The sequence below is a fragment of the Penicillium cosmopolitanum genome, assembly GCF_028827165.1.
Source record: "Penicillium cosmopolitanum strain IBT 29677 chromosome Unknown utg000004l:1.0-4361866.0:1.0-4365735.0, whole genome shotgun sequence".
Taxonomy (NCBI): domain Eukaryota; kingdom Fungi; phylum Ascomycota; class Eurotiomycetes; order Eurotiales; family Aspergillaceae; genus Penicillium; species Penicillium cosmopolitanum.
In genome coordinates this window covers 1,333,556-1,349,539 of record NW_026622674.1, presented here as the reverse complement: position 1 = coordinate 1,349,539, position 15,984 = coordinate 1,333,556, and the positions used below count along the sequence as shown (strand labels likewise).

Below are 15,984 nucleotides of genomic sequence, written 5' to 3'. Positions count from 1 at the left end.
ATGTGGACTGAACGCTGCAAAAAAGACGCCATATGCGAGATTGCTTCCCTTGCTCCGCAAAATTCTCCGAGTCTCCTTGAAATCCACGGCCATTGTGCTGGACGATATCAAACATCGTCTAAAACGGCCGTATATACCAAGCAGACATGGAAAAACCAAGTCCACCGGTAACGCTCACAACAGACTTAGAAGCTGCTCAAAATACAAATGACCACGAGAATGGCACTGCGGGGAATCAAAGTGGGGATGTTGCAGACGTTGACTACTCTATCTTCACAATCAGCCAGCGACGATTTATCGTCTTCATGGCCTCATGGGCCGGATTCTTCTCGCCAGTCTCGTCGCAAATCTACTTCCCAGCGTTGATTACGTTGGGTAGGGATCTTCATGTCTCGAACTCCCTGATGAATTTGACTCTCACGAGTTACATGGTAAGTGAAATAAAAAGGTATTATTCGACTTGGCTGGACAGCACCACTGACAAGTTGGATATGCTAGATCTTCCAAGGCATCTCGCCCATGTTCATTGGCGATTTTGCCGATAAAGCTGGAAGAAGGCCGGCTTACATTGTCTGCTTCGCGATCTACATTGCCGCCAATATCGGACTCGCTTTGCAGAACAAATATGCAGCACTCTTCGTTCTTCGGTGCCTTCAGAGTGCAGGAAGCAGTACCACTATTGCTCTTTCATCGGGAGTAGTGTCCGATGTGGCCACTGCATCTGAGAGGGGATCTTACATGGGCTTTGTTACTGCCGGCTCTCTCTTGGGTCCTTCTATAGGACCGGTCATCGGTGGTCTGTTGTCTCAGTATCTCGGATGGAGAGCGATTTTCTGGTTCCTTGTTATCTTCTCTGGCGCATTTATGATTCCATTTCTCGTCTTCTTTCCTGAAACAGCTCGTGGTGTTGTTGGTGATGGGTCATTGCCTCCTCAAAAATGGAACATTTCTCTCATCAACTACTTGAGATCGCGAAAACCTCACGAGGCGGGTGAATCCCTACCAACCGCACCGAAGCAGAAACTCAAGTTCCCTAATCCGTTCGAGACACTCGCCATTGTCTTCCAGAAGGACACCAGCATCATTCTCTTCTGCAATGCCATCTTATTCGCTGGCTTCTACGACGTCAGTGCAACAATTCCATCGATCTTCAATGCTCAATACGGTCTCGATGACCTCCAGGTTGGCTTGTGCTACATTCCGTTCGGAGTTGGTGCAAGTATAGCGTCGATCCTAAATGGGCAATTCCTGGACCGCAATTATCGCCGGATTGCAGTGAGCATGAATTTTCCTTGGTCAAGAATCGACACACAGATCTGCGAAACTTTCCCATAGAGAAGGCCCGTCTTCAAATAGCCCTCCCAATGCTATTTACCGGCAGTCTCTGCGTCCTTGCCTTTGGCTGGTGCCTCAACTATGGCGTCCATCTTGCTGCACCGACGACCATCTTGTTTTTCATGGGTCTCACCCTGACAGGCGCCTTTAACACTGTCAGTACACTTTTAGTGGACTTGTACCCGACACAGGCAGCGAAGGCCACCGCGGCCAACAACTTTGTGCGGTGCTTGCTCGGTGCTGGCGCGACGGCCCTCATTGATCCCATGCTTTCGGCCATGGGTCGTGGCTGGTGTTTCACCTTCATTGCTCTCGTGATGATGGCTACCTCCCCGCTACTGTTGTGGGAGATCCATCGGGGTCCTGCATGGCGCGAAGCCCGTCGGCAGAAACAAGAAGCACAGAAGCTCGAAGGGGAAGTGCGTGCTGAGACCGAGACCGAGACCGAGACCGAGAAGAATTGATAGAGTTATAACGTTGGCGAAACACGGTAGCCCCAATGTCTCGCCTGCATTGATATTATTATGAGCTTATGTGCGCACGGCATTTTACTGATACCCTTGCATAATGAAGAGAAGCTATATCATCAGATATAGCATGATGTGACCATTTTTATCGATAAGAACAAACTGTATTTCATGATATAATCACTCTAGCGCGGCGGATATTACTTGAACGCGAAAAAGGCCCGCTCCAAAGGTTGGCGCTCCGATTCCCAAGCGAGCCAGTCCGATCTTGTAGTTCTGTCGAATGCGTTAGTATATAGCATCAGCAAGGGCATTAGATTTATCGGCACATACGGCAATAGTCCCATCCCATTTACTTTCCAAACTCCAAGGGCGAATAGCAGAAGCTGCATCAACACATAGACAGCCTTCACTCCGACTAGACGGGCCTTGGTTGTCGGGGTCTCGTATTTGGCAAAGGCGGCGTTGGTGTTGATCAAGCCCTGAATAGGACCCTTGAACAGCATAAGAACCATCATGATGCTGAAAATCTGGAGAGTGTTGCCGGACATGTACATCATGATGGCTTGCATGGGCAATTGCTTGGATGGGGCCATGGCGATTTCCCAAGCCTTCTTCAGCTTGAGGGTGTCGGTCTCTTCGGGTCTCGTAGCTTGTTGTTTATCCTGTTGCTGACGCTGATGCCTGTCAGTATCATGATGCATTTCTGTGGGGTTATGCAAGCTCACCTGTTTTCCTCCCCGGGTGTTCGAGCTTGTGAAGCCAGGTGGATCCGGGATGCTGTTGGCGGCCTTGGAAGGACGGGGCATCGGGGAGTTGAGCGCGACAACCCATTGCGGAGGAGGTGGAGGTGGAAGGGCCGACATTATCTCAAAGATGTGGGATGAATGTCGAGGGGTGGCGTGGGGGAAGACGGGAAGAGGTGAAGAGAAGAGAACAGGAGGTTTCCCTCCGCAGCTGCCCACTCCACCCACTTCTCTGCCCACTCCACTCCGCCCTCGACCCTTCAAGACTCTCCTTTCCCTTCACGCGCTTCACTTCACTTCACTCCCTTCCCATTCCATACGCTCTCCTTCGATCCGGAATTACAATACCATTGACTATGTTCAGTCAATAATATCGACTGTCTTCGATTTCCCCCCCCGACCGGGCCACAATTGCGGCGCAATAAAGCAACCTATCCAATCTCGCCCTTTTCTCCACGAACCTCTTCCCTCCAGAACCGCCAGATTCGGATCCTTCGGTCTTTTGCAGCGCCAAGCACCTACCTTATCACCTCTCGTCTATATCTTCTATCCGTTGAAGGATCTCAAATACCATTATCGCATGTGATCGGATTCCTCGGCCACCAAAAGTCGCCCAGGATAGCTTAAGAGAAGAACCCGCGCTTTAGAAACCCTTGCGATTCGTCCACGCCGCAGCCATGAGTTCCGGCGGCGACGCAAAGCTCTTCGCTAGGGTAAGTCTTTGTGTCTGATCGTCTGATCTGCCCATAGTGGCTTCCCCCCCCCTTTCCCTTCCCCGCACCTCGTCCTTATACATAAGGTTTATCTTCTTATGAGATGACTCGGCGACTTTCGCAAGTTGTTTCTCTACACTATGCTTTTTGTTACGTTGCCTCTTTTGCCATATACCCCTCATGTTCATCGGTTTTGCCCCCTATGCTTCGCCATATAGCTCACCATTTTCGCGAACTCGACAGGGCAAGGTCGCCGAGTTGCGACAGGAGCTTAACTCCGGCGGCAAGAAAGACAAGAACTACTCCGCCAAAAAGATCGCCCTGAAGAAAATCGTCGCCAATATGACCATGAGCAATAACGACATGGTTGCGCTCTTTCCCGATGTCATCGACTGCATGAACCTGCCCAGCTTGGAGATCAAGAAGATGTATGTGCCACAAATCGATAAGCGCGGGGCCTGGCCTTGAACCTTTTTACTAATGTGCCCCAGGTGCTTCTTGTTCTTGGTCAATTATTCCCGAATGAAGCCCGAGGTTGCGCTGAAAGCGCTGCCGATTTTGGTCGATGTATGTTCTGACCCTAGTGCCCCTGGGATTCAATGTTGAGCCTGCATCCTAACTGTTGAGTAGGACATGGAAGACACCAACCCGCTTGTGCGCGCACTTGCTTTGCGAACCATTTCATACGTTCATGTGCGCGAGTTCGTCGAGGCGACTTTCCAACCCCTCAAACGGCTCATGCAAGACAACGACCCCTATGTCCGAAAGACCGCCGCTTTTTGCGTTGCAAAACTATATGAGCATGACAAGAAGACGGTAGAGAACTCAGATTTGATCGATCGCCTGAACCGAATGTTGAAGGATGAGAACCCGACCGTTGTCTCCAGTGTTTTGGCTTCACTGGTGGACATCTGGGGCCGTAGTGAATCGATTTCCTTAACGATTGACTATGTCAGCGCCTCAAAGCTGGTCTCAATTCTACCCGACTGCTCTGAGTAAGACTTTCCAAGTCCCAAAACCCGAAGGCTACCCGGACTAACTCCTTTTATAGATGGGGTCAATCTTACATCCTCGAAGCTTTGATGTCGTATGTGCCGCAGGACACAGCCGAGGCGCTTCTGCTGGCAGAGCGAATTGCCCCGCGACTATCTCACTCGAACGCGGCAGTTGTCCTCACATCTTGTCGGGTCATTCTCTATCTCATGAACTATATCGCCGACGAAAAACATATCACCTCGCTATGCCGCAAGCTTTCACCACCTCTCGTCACATTGCTCTCTAAACCACCCGAGATACAATATTTGGCATTGCGAAATGCTATCTTGATTTTACAGAAACGGCCGGAAGTCTTGCGTAATGATATCCGCGTATTTTTCTGCAACTATAACGACCCGATCTATGTCAAAGTGACAAAGTTAGAGTTGATGTTCATGTTGACCACGAAGGATAATATCTCTGTGGTATTGGCAGAACTTCGAGAGTAAGTATCTTTAATTTCGTTGCAGATCTGGCTATTGTTCTTCATTTCTTTATTTGAACTAACGCTTTTACAGGTATGCGACTGAAATTGATGTTCATTTTGTACGCAAGGCGGTTCGCGCCATTGGAAAGTTGGCCATCAAGATTGAATCGGCCGCAAAGCAATGCATCGAAACACTTTTGGAGCTAGTCGATGCCAAGATTCCCTACATTATCCAGGAAGCGACAGTGGTGATTCGCAACATCTTCCGCAAGTACCCCAACAAGTACGAGAGTATTATCAGCCACGTGATCCGCAATATCGATGACCTCGATGAGCCCGAAGCCAAGGCAGCTGTTATTTGGATCATTGGTCAGTACGCAGACCGTATCGATAACTCGGATGGTCTCTTGCAGGACTACTTGGCAACTTTCCATGATGAAACAGTCGAAGTGCAGCTGGCCCTGCTCACGGCTACTGTGAAGCTCTTTATTCAGCGGCCCACCAAGGGTCAACAGCTTGTTCCACAGGTTCTGAAATGGTGCACTGAAGAGACCGATGATCCCGATCTCAGAGACCGCGGCTACATGTACTGGCGTTTGTTGTCAACCGACCCGGCGACAGCCAAGCAGGTCGTGATGGGCCAGAAGCCACCCATCACTGCCGAGAGCGAGAAGCTGGACCCCCGAACCCTCGAGGAACTCTGTCTTAATGTCGGCACACTAGCTACTGTCTACCTAAAGCCCATCCACCAGGTTTTCCGTGCCGCACGTCCTCGTCGTCTTCAGCAGAGCCCAGCCTTGCAAAGGCCACGAGTTGAAGATGGCACTGCCAGTATGCTGGAATACAACCCTCCCAGCGCCAACGCTGCCGCATCATCAACAAGTAATAGCGGCCTAGCAACCATCATCACAACAGGCAACCCTATCAGTCCAATCAATGCTCCTCCCCCGCCTAATTTCCCCGTCGGTCCCAACCCTGCCCAAGGTTCCACCGCCGCCTCAAACACGTCCAGCGACGCAATCAGTGCAGCAGATTCATACTTCAATGGGATAGGATCGCAACAAATGGCCTCGATGGATCTGGGAGGCCGTAGCGATGGTGCGGGCGGTGGTGGTGCACCGCAGACGCAGTTTGTTGTGACACAAAACCAACAACAAGGGTACCAGCCGCAATATGCTGGTGGTGCTGCTACAGGCGAGCTATTGCTTCTATGAGTTGTTTGATATTTGGTTGTAATTGTAGATAGAAAGCGTTGATATCTGTTCAATAAGCATGGGAACGGATAATATTTTTCATTCATTAAAACAACCTCCCCTGTTTCCCTTGAAACTAGTAGTCGAGGCTGCTGAGAGCGCACAGGAGATATCGTTTATGTCCCACTCCTAGTAAATCCAATCGCAGATCCAACAACAAACTTACTATCATCTCCATAAAAGAATCCTAAGGAAAATATTAAACTGTGACCTCCTCATTCTAACAGAAGGTATACCGAGATCCAGCAGCTGGGATACCGCTATTTGCGCTGCACGAACACCATAACTCATGTCAAGACAACTATATTCCGGAATCTCGACGAATTGCCCAACCAGTCCGATATTAGAGGCGAGGCGAGGAACGGGCTCAGGGCGTTCATCCGAAGAGTGCGCAAGCAGGAGGGAACTCATGCGTGGCATAACACGTGGAATAGTCACAGTATGTCGAAAGAGCAGTTCAGTTGGAAAGTTCACATGTTTTAGAACTTCCGCTAGAATCTCTGCCCCCGAGCATTGGAGCATCGGTTTCTTAATATAGTTCCCTCTACACTCTGGGAAGAGTGCGAAGCCCCAGAGAATGCGCACATTTTGAGGCTGGTCCCGGAAAACTGGCTGCGCGGGTATACAGAGATTTAGCTTCCACTGGCTTTCTTGGAGGACGATCAATGCCCCTGTTGTCGAGGTGGATAGTGATACTGAAGTAAGGTAGTTGAAAAGGGTGAGCTCTTCAGTAGTGATTGTGAAGGACTCTAACATGGATTGGGACCGGCGGGTGCAGAAACTATAAGGGTTGCCGAATTCTTTGTTTTTTGAGCAAAGCGCGAGCCAGATTGACCAGTTCTCGTCAAGTTCCTCGTTCGGATAGTGTGATAAGACAAGTGGCGGTTCATCATTTGATCCTATTGCGGTTCCAGACATCGTTGACCCTATGGTTGCTATTACGACATCATGCGGTCCAAGGTAGTTGCAGCGTTTGAATCCATCCTGAATCAGGTCAAGCCTCGAAACCCTTTGTTTATCATGGTCATATCTTGTGGTTGTAATGCCCGTAACTCTGGTATCGAACTGGAAATCGACATTGAGGCTTTGTAGGAAAATGAATATTGGAAGAAATATAGATTCGTATTGGTAGGGGCCAGTGATATCAAGACCACTCAAAATAGATAGGCCGTGGAACTCTCCAATGTACTGGCGGATAGCACGCCTAAATTCGGTTGCGCTGTGCCAGGGCTGGAGACCGAATCTGAGGAGAAGCGCAGATTTCGTCAGATTAGGACTCATAAGATTTAGCAGCATATCAAAGGTACTTACTGAGCGGACCAGATAGCCCAAAAAGAAGTTAAGAAGAAGCTTTCAGGCAAACAGTCCTTAATATGACTGCGCCCTAGCCGTTTCTCCCGCTTGGCGATAAAGCGTATTAGATGCAGTCGATGCTTTAAGCTCAAGTTCAATGACGCAGTTGCGATTTTCTTCAGCACGTGATTCTTTTCAATCAGAATGCTAATGCCCCTGCTTTCTTTCCGGATGTTCCTTCGTACTTCGGCTGACTCTATTTCATGCAGGAAGCTCTGCGGCCGACCCGGAGTTAGAATCGAGGATGGGATATCAGCGAGGATCTCTTTCAAGGGTCCACCAATTGGAACAGGTAAGCACCCTGCAAGTTGATCGTAACCGCTAGTAGCATCACCATTTCGATGCATAACTTGCTGGATTGAATCGCATGACTCTAGAATATGCACCTTCGGGGGTGGTATTCCGGCTTGCTTGATCAGAAAGTATGCCGATGCCAAGGATGAGGTCCCGCTACCCAAAATCCAAGCCTCGGTGTCTTCCGGTGAACGTTTTTCTTGAATCTTGGATTCTTTTCTTTTCATTTGGGAAAAGATGTTGGTGGTTGCTCTTTGATGGGATGAGGGCAAAAAGTACTACACAGGATTGGTCATATATCGAGATTTTATATTAGAATGTGATGACATTGTGTTATTACGAGGTCTGCGCGATCTAGAGCATCTAGAGCATCGTTGACAGTTTGCCATAATTAGTGACGTTATTGTGGTTGTTTGGCATGTATCTGAGACCAATTAAATCTCGCGGCAGATAATTAGTATGACTGAAGTGGAAAACAGGAACCATACATCCCGTCGCCACATGACCCGTATCTCGCATATCTGGCTCAACCTATGACTGTCTAATTTTCCAGGTGTGCAGCGGCACAATATTTCCATCTATATAGATGGACGTCCAGATAGTTATATTACTCGCATTTTAAATTAGTCGGTCGGAGTTATATCCACGGTATGCCTTCACACTTAGTCTACCACTCAATAGTACAGAATACTTCCAGAATGCGTAGATGAGGCTTGAGGCATAAGAGAAAAACAAACAGTGTAACAACGTGCAGTACCTAGTACATCAATCAATAATAGAAACTTTAAGAGAACACACGGGCAAGATACAGTACAAGCATACTTGGGAATGTGACACTCCGATACGGAGCCCAGTCGTCCCTGTCTATCTGCGAACCAGGTGTTGGCTACTCGTATGGCAGTCGATAGCGTCCAGGGAGGACAAAATTAGTAGTCATTGCCTTGGAATTTGTGGCGGGCAGGATCCTGGTCATGGCAATGGTATACTACTTTTTGCATACAAAAACGACGGGGCAATGGCTACCAAGTACTATATTCCAAGTTCTTGTATACAAAAAAATTAAATAGGCGATGGCTGCTAAGTACCGTAATATTTCATGTTACTAGTACAGTCTGTGTAGTCCACTAGTTATGGTTTTTGAGCTTCCAGGAGTCCAGAACTATAACTTCCAACCAAAGTTGAACCATATTGCAAAAAGCCACCGGTACCGATGCGACAGATGTGTTCAACTCGATTGATCACTCCCCATATGCACCGAGCATTCTCTCCTCGTTGCATATTGCGATGATTGACTCTAAACAAAACTAGTAACATACGCAGTAGTTGGATAACTACTACCACTGGTTCAATATGCTTGCTGTTTACCTAGCACAGTGGTTGAAAGTTGGGGAGGTGGGAACCTATTTTTCTTTTAGTGATTTCTGCATGAGACCATCCGCCCTGAAGCATTTACTAGGAGATTCTTGATCAAGTACTACAACAGCCCTAGGGAAGTACTCGCAACTAGATATGATTGATTTGGTGAACGGTGGGAATCATCGCTGAAATCAGAATAAAAAAATACATGGAGAACGGGTTTCATCACCGACGACAGACAGAATAGGAGAAAGATATAAACGACCGTAGACTTAGCACGTTCATTCCTCATCCATCTTGGAAAGACCACCACGGCTGCGTCGAATACGTTCATCCAAACTGTCCTCACCAACACGTTTGTGCACTTGAGACATGAATCTACCACGGTCTGAGCGTTGCTTGTCATCAGCCTCCCGTTGCTCTTCCTCCTGGGCATCGATTTCAGTGATGCGCTGACGTCGATCTGTTTCCAGATTATTGGCGTTGGACTGCATCTCGGCCAGTTTACGTTGGCGCTCTTGCTCCAGCTCCTTGGGGTCGGGTTTGTTCTGCGCTGGGCGAGACGGCGGAGCTCGGTCTCGACCGTACGAGCCGTTTCGTTGATTGTTGAAGTCGCGTCCGCGGCGGTAGTTCTCTCGGGAACCACGGCCATTGCGGTCTTCAGAGGAGGGTTGTTGGTCAGATGATCGTCGTGGAGATCTGTCTCGCTCGCGCTCGCGCTCACGAGGTCGACCCGAGGAACGATCATGGTCTCGGTCTCGATCACGTCTATCGTCCCTATCACGGCGGCGATCACCGTGAGAATCCTTTTCACGATCATGACGATCCCGACTGCGGTTACGAGTACGGTCATCGTTGCGGGGTCTGGTGTCGTCGTGTCGGCGCTCGCGATCATCGTCACGGTCTCGTTCACTGCGGTGTCGGCGAGAAGATCGCTCAGGTGAATAAGGCGATCTAGATCGGTGACGACGAGAACTCCTATGATTCCGATGCCGCCGATCATCCTCCGCATCATCACTATATCTCCGGCGCTTAGAGTCATGGTCACGATCACGATCACCACGATGGCGACGGTCTCTGTCTCGATCACCATCGCGAGCCCCACGCTTCTCTTCCCGCTCCTTGCGACGAATTGCCTCCTTCATAGCAGCTTCTTGAGCCGCCTGCTCTCTCTTCCTAATTTCCAACAACGGATCCGCCATGACTTTCAACATAGTATCACGCTGCGACCCGATAGACGGACCCGCCGCCGCCGCCGCATGCGCCCCAACCACATCCGCACCCTTCTCGAGTTTCTGGTTATCGGTGTCATTCTTGAGCAGGATGCCGTCGATTCGCCGCTTTCCCAGCAGATACCCCTCCATCTCCTCAGAGTAATGTCCGGTGGCACTCGAGGGCGCTTGGTACATCCAATCGACTCGATTATGCTGCTTAGGCTTGCCGGAAGCTTCTTGGAGGCGCTGGAGCTCTTGGATTTGTCGCTCTTCTTCGCGTTCGCGTTTCACCTGGTCGATGCGCTTGCGCTCGTCCAGAGCGCGCTTTTCTTGTTGCCATACGCGCTCTTGGTTCTTGACTAGTGACGGATGCCATGATCTGGGTTATGGTTAGCAATTTGCTGTCTATCCACGGACTTGGAGAGCAAGCGGGTCGTGGAAATGGATGGGAAATTGTTACTTACTTCTTCAAGTTCAGATCACCACCACCCATGTTGGCGACTGTGAGGGGAGTTTGGAGGTGAGGGAAAAAAGACGAGGTTGGAGTTGGAGACCCGATAAGGAAATGGCCACTCGCCGCCTGAGGCATATATAAGCACGTGACCCACCCCCATATCGTACATAGGGTGTGCCCAGACTTCGGATACCCTCTATATCAGAACTTCATTGAAAGCACTAGAATCAACTTAACAAGAGTAAAAAAAACTTTGTATTCGGAATTGAAATGGATGCATTGCAAATAGATACAGGTAATGGAGAATATGGAAAAACATGGAGCGGAAAGTATTCATCATGCAGAATTTACCACAAGAAAAGAAGGCAAAGGGGTGCACGCTCGCTCAATTCTCCATCGAAAACAATCATCCAGGCTGTCTCATTACCACATAAGCATGATGATCAGTAGAAAGAAGAAAAAATAGAAGGACAAGATATAGGGCAGGGGGAGGGCGAGGGGAGGACAGGAAAGAGTCGACATATGGATCATACACGAGCCCGCCAATCTAGACAAGAAAAAAAGACAAAAGGAAATCATCATTCCCACATCAAGGCAGAGATGCTACCTCATCCATTATTTCGAGGACTCCCAGCCGACCCAGCTGCGCGGCATCACTCGCCAGACCTTGCATTCACCACTGCGTAGGTCATTCAGCTTGAAGCTCTCCATCTTCACCTTTTTGCTTTCGCGGCCTTGCTCCCAGGCGCGAATCTTCTTCTTTGTGCCGTCCCAATCGACAACAACACCCACATGGTCGGGCTTGCCTACCTCGGCACTATACTTCTGGTGCATGGTGCCACGGTGACCTTGGAAGCGAGCGTTTCGGAAGCTCACGATGTCACCCGCCCTGATCTCGTCATTCTGCGAGACCGAGGCATTGGCCAGGTTTGAGTAGACCAGTGCACCATAGGCTCGAGTACCAACAGGAAGAAGCGCATCAGCCAGCGGGTTCAGAAGATGCTGGACCAGTCCGAACGGAGTACCATCGCCAACCGTTGAGTTCTGAACGGAATTCACTGCTTCAAAAATGCGGGTTCCCAGCTGCAGGTGAGCCTGTTCTAACTGGTCCTGTCGAGGCTGGAGAGGGGTAGCTTCATGGCGTTGCTCGAGGACAGCATCCGCAGGGTTTTTGGCATCGAATTGGACCGTCACGACAGTCTGGGAATAATCCATGAACAAGACGTAAATATCCTTCGAAATGGTTGTTTTACCACCACGCTTCGACGAAGATGACTCTTCAACCTCAAAGAGAATATCCTTGCGGCCTTGGAAGACAGGAGGTGTAGCGTTAGGCTGAGTCCACCAAGTAGTACTCTCTGCCAGATCGATGTCGGTCGCGATATATCCCTGATCAACAGATGGGCGAGAAACATCCATAGAACGACGGACATTGGGTTGGTTTCTCAGCATATCCATGGAAGCCCGTCCACTTCGACCAACGGATGGAGATGGGAGTGAAGGAGCTTGGCTGGGAGGCGGCGGCGGCGCAAGAGAAGGTCGCTTCTCATGTTGCACTGTAGGATAGGTGTCGGTTGCGTGGCTCTCAACAGGAGAAGCGTCATACATATCATCGTACTCTGTCACTGGCTGCGGGGGAGGGGGTGGAGGAGCCTCAGGGCGCCCACCGGTGGGAATTGGCGGCAGACCATGTGATGGAGTAGTGTAGTTAAATGGGTCGTACTCATCATCATCCCCACAGGGCGGCGGCTCCCTGCCAGGCGGTGGCGGAGGAGGTCCTCGAGGCGTATCAATTGAAGCCCGGGCATTTCGAGGAGGTTGATGAGGCGGGAGAGGTGGAACCGCCCGTGGAGCAGCGGCTGGGGGAAGAGGCGGAGGCTGGCGACTTTCCTGGGGGCTGCGTGGGGATTGAGGAGGATAATCATCGGTTATGGTGCCCTCGTCAAAGCTGGAATCGCGTTCATGAGATCGCAGGGCATCCTTGAATCTAGCCCCCGACGCGATGTCAGTATCATAATCTCCGTCATATTCGGTAACTTCGCCCTCGACGCCCTCTCCAGCCTGTCGGGGAGGAGAGGCAGCACTTGTGCGGCTGTCAGCGGTAGAACGCCGACGGGGTGCGTTGGGAGGAGGGGGAGGGGAGCGCGGCTCTGTGTCGGTGGCATAGGCGGGTTTGATGGGATTGGTGGAGGAACGCGGCTCGCTCTCTTTTCGGCTGCTGGAGTTGAAGGTGTCGACTCGTAGGTTGAGGAGCGACGAGAATCAATGCTGTCAGGAACTGCCGAGGTAGGGACTGGAGGTGGGACGGCTCGAGGCTGATCTCGGGCACCAGAGTCCAACGACAATTTTCCTGCGTGGACAGACAGTTCATCATCGGACTCATTTCCAGCCTCGGAAGCTCTGTGAAGAGGAGGAGCCGGTCGACCTGGTTGAAATCGTCAGAATAAGAACTTGAAGATAGAGTTTGAGTTTATTACTTACCTCCAGGAACAGGTGGAGGCGAGCCCGGCTCTTCTGTCATCACAAGAGGAGGAACGGGTCGTGATTCTCTGGAAGGCGGTGCGGGAGCTGAACATCATGGCATGGTTAGTTCAACATATTTCTTATTTCATATCAGAGTGAGTACATACCATGCGCGGGTGGGGCGGGAGGAGCCCGGTCAGTAGAGCGACGCGGCAAGGCGCCCTCGTGAACAACTTCTTCCACGTCTGGCACCTCGCGTGATGGGTGTTGCTCAGAGACAGGAGTTGCCAGTGGTTCCTCATCCTCCTTCTCGACATCGGGAGGGGTAGGCTTAGTGTTGAGGTTCATTCCAGGCAGAGGAATCATAGGGACGGGAGGAGCATTGCCCGGAGAGGTCGGTTCAGGTTCACCAAGTCTTTTCTCGGACTCGCCAGGGGTCTTGGGCTTGCGAGGTCCAGGAGCAGACATGCCTGGCATACCACCTGGGGGACCAAAGAGACCCATCATGCCCATACCGCCGCTCATCTTCGCCATTCTCTCGCGAAGCTCCATCCGGCGTCTGGTTTCAGGATCCATCTCCTCTTCCTCCTCTGTTCCCTCCTCGACGTCAGCCTCTTCGGCCTTTGGTTCAATAGTATGGGTCGACATTTGGCGCGGACGCTCATCTTCATCATCCTTGCTGGTTGAGGTCTCTCCTGCATCCTCGGAATCGGCAGCTGCAGAGTAATCCGCATCGTTTGCATCGCTAGTAATTTCCTCAGGTGCAACCAATGGAGTAGGAGGCTGGGGCGGTGGGGGTTTGGATCGCACTGTATCAACGCTAGGATCCCGGGCGGTGATGGGTGCAGCTGCTTCAATCGGCGAAGCCTCGGTATCTTCAATAGGCTCCGTGGCCTCGATCGGTTGCTCGACCGGCTTCTTGGGGGGCTTGGGCTTTTCCTTCTTTTGAGCAGCTTCGGCATGGCGCGCTGCCTGTTCTAATTGCTGTTTCTGAAGGAGTGCGATTCTGTCTTTCAAGCTGGTGGGTTTAGGCTGATCCTCTGCCCCCTCTTCGGTTTCTTGCGGAAGAGTCTGGGGTGGAGGAGGGGGAGGGCGGCTTTCTGAAACGGGAGGCTCGCGGGCTATCTGCTCTTGCACCTCCGGGATCTTCCTCCCTTTTGTATACCTTGGGAGCAGGCTCTCGTGCAGGTGCCACGTAGGAATCCTTACTTGGAGGAGGGGCGACGAATTGCTTCTTTACGAAGGAACCTGGCTTCTGGCCACCGGGTGCGAAAGGGGTAATTGGGGTGGCAGCGGACTTGTTGAAGGCCGCGATGCGATCCTTGAACGAGGAGGGCTTCTCAGCAACAGCAGGTGGGGGCGGCTTGGAAGCCTTGACAACGGGAGGCGCGGGGTCGGCTGCCGGTGCGACAGGGGCTGGGATCGGATGTGCGAGCTGGACAGGCGAGGTAGGTTCTTCGACTGGAGGGCTTGATATCAGAGGAGGAGACTGAAGCGCCAATGCAGGAGGCTGTTGGGAAATTGGCTCAGGTTCATCCGCCGGTAGTTGCTCGGCAACTTCAGGTTCCGCGGGCGGTTGACTCCCGATCACCGCGGGGGGTTCAACCGGCGCTGGTGCTGGCTCCGGCTCCTTCTTCGCTCTGTTCGGGCGCGCTGGGCGTGGAGGGGCCGGAGGTTCATAGCGCTCCACAAAGTTCCTCAGGGAAGATACCCTCATGCTTGCCCCCGGAGCCGTCGGTGTATCCGCCGCTATACCATTCGGCATCTTCCACATCCGTGACGGTAATAACTTGGCCTATCGAAAAGCTTAGGTCGTCATCGTGGCCCGAAGCGTACTCGAAGACCGCTCGAACCGTAAAAGGCGGGTTGGACATCTGGCAAATCGACCAAGTTCAGAGGAACTGGGGGGAGGTAAAGAGGACGCTAAGATACAAGAGGGCGGTGACGACAATCAGGTCAAGGACTGTACAAAGGTAAGCACCAGTTTCGATACCTCTGGCATGCAGGGGTACTGAAAGTGGCGTGGGTCAATTTCTGTGGTAGCAACAAAGGTCGGTCAGCTTCGGATGACGAAGGTGTGGATGAGTTGGTGCCTAGTAGGAGCAGGAGATTGGGGGGAAGAGGAGGGGGGAGGGGGGGGAAACTCGGAGTGGTATCTTGGGAAGCACTCACTATGTAGAACGAGACCAAACACCCTGACCGAAGACAGGAATGGGTCGATATGATAATGGGGAGGGGAAAAAAAAGGAAATCCAGCCAGGGATTGCGGGCTCGGAGTAGGAGGGGGAGAGTTGGGTGAAGATGAAGCAGTGAGGTGGTCGTCACTTGGCGGGATGGGCAAAGCAACGCAACTCTGGGAGGCTCCACACTGACGATCGGCGGCTACCAAGAATAAGAACCAGGGTACACAACTGGGGGAAGCTCAAGAGTCAGGTTGCAAAGGGTGGGAAGGACTTGGAGATCTGGTCAAGGCGAAGATTTGGTGTGAAATTTATGAAACTCCGGGGTGTTTGATCCTATCTGGAGTGATGTTACTGAAGGGGGCGAAGCCACCTGCAGCACCGTCGACTATAAACTGGGTCCGAGTTGTATCACGGGGGAGTATGAGTAGTAGTAAGAGGTAAGAGGTACGAGTACACCAGAAGAAAAGGAGGCAAAGGTAAAGGCACAATTATATATGAAGAATGAGAATAATTATACTACTAGTAGCTTACTAGGATGTATAAGATCTGCCAGCTTCTGCCCAAACCCCCAAAGGCGACGTCAGAGCTTTTTTTGGAGGGGTGAAGTGTCGGCTTTCTTCTCATTGGCTTCCTGTTTGCGCGGAACTTCCTTCAACCACCTGATCCAGAATTTCGAGATTTCCAACCTCCC

At 51.2% G+C, this 15,984-nt stretch overlaps 6 protein-coding genes across 6 annotated transcripts; 2 read left to right on the top strand and 4 right to left on the bottom strand.

Moving 5' to 3' along the window:
• Positions 1-146: 146 nt before the first annotated feature.
• Positions 147-1,799, top strand: N7509_001935 (MFS transporter; the record flags this gene model as incomplete). The annotated part of the gene is made up of 3 exons (XM_056626572.1): positions 147-431; positions 499-1,275; positions 1,338-1,799. 3 exons carry the CDS (start codon positions 147-149, stop codon positions 1,797-1,799), a joined length of 1,524 nt encoding a protein of 507 aa, XP_056492367.1.
• Positions 1,800-2,002: 203 nt separating this feature from the next.
• N7509_001934 (ER membrane protein complex subunit 4) lies at positions 2,003-2,668 on the bottom strand (the record flags this gene model as incomplete). The annotated part of the gene is made up of 2 exons (XM_056626571.1): positions 2,003-2,078; positions 2,136-2,668. 2 exons carry the CDS (start codon positions 2,666-2,668, stop codon positions 2,003-2,005), a joined length of 609 nt encoding a protein of 202 aa, XP_056492366.1.
• Positions 2,669-3,225: 557 nt separating this feature from the next.
• N7509_001933 (putative AP-2 adaptor complex subunit beta) lies at positions 3,226-5,937 on the top strand (the record flags this gene model as incomplete). Its single annotated transcript, XM_056626570.1, has 6 exons — positions 3,226-3,261; positions 3,505-3,689; positions 3,753-3,828; positions 3,892-4,256; positions 4,313-4,741; positions 4,815-5,937. The coding sequence occupies 6 exons, from the start codon at positions 3,226-3,228 to the stop codon at positions 5,935-5,937; spliced, it is 2,214 nt and encodes a 737-aa protein (XP_056492365.1).
• A 207-nt stretch (positions 5,938-6,144) lies between these two features.
• Positions 6,145-7,850, bottom strand: N7509_001932 (oleate hydratase; the record flags this gene model as incomplete). Its single annotated transcript, XM_056626569.1, has 2 exons — positions 6,145-7,219; positions 7,288-7,850. The coding sequence occupies 2 exons, from the start codon at positions 7,848-7,850 to the stop codon at positions 6,145-6,147; spliced, it is 1,638 nt and encodes a 545-aa protein (XP_056492364.1).
• A 1,410-nt stretch (positions 7,851-9,260) lies between these two features.
• On the bottom strand, positions 9,261-10,686 carry cwc25 (U2-type spliceosomal complex subunit CWC25; the record flags this gene model as incomplete). The annotated part of the gene is made up of 2 exons (XM_056626568.1): positions 9,261-10,572; positions 10,658-10,686. 2 exons carry the CDS (start codon positions 10,684-10,686, stop codon positions 9,261-9,263), a joined length of 1,341 nt encoding a protein of 446 aa, XP_056492363.1.
• Positions 10,687-11,262: 576 nt separating this feature from the next.
• Positions 11,263-14,984, bottom strand: N7509_001930 (SH3 domain protein; the record flags this gene model as incomplete). The annotated part of the gene is made up of 6 exons (XM_056626567.1): positions 11,263-12,708; positions 12,756-13,072; positions 13,129-13,215; positions 13,278-14,264; positions 14,320-14,763; positions 14,822-14,984. 6 exons carry the CDS (start codon positions 14,982-14,984, stop codon positions 11,263-11,265), a joined length of 3,444 nt encoding a protein of 1,147 aa, XP_056492362.1.
• Positions 14,985-15,984: the final 1,000 nt, after the last annotated feature.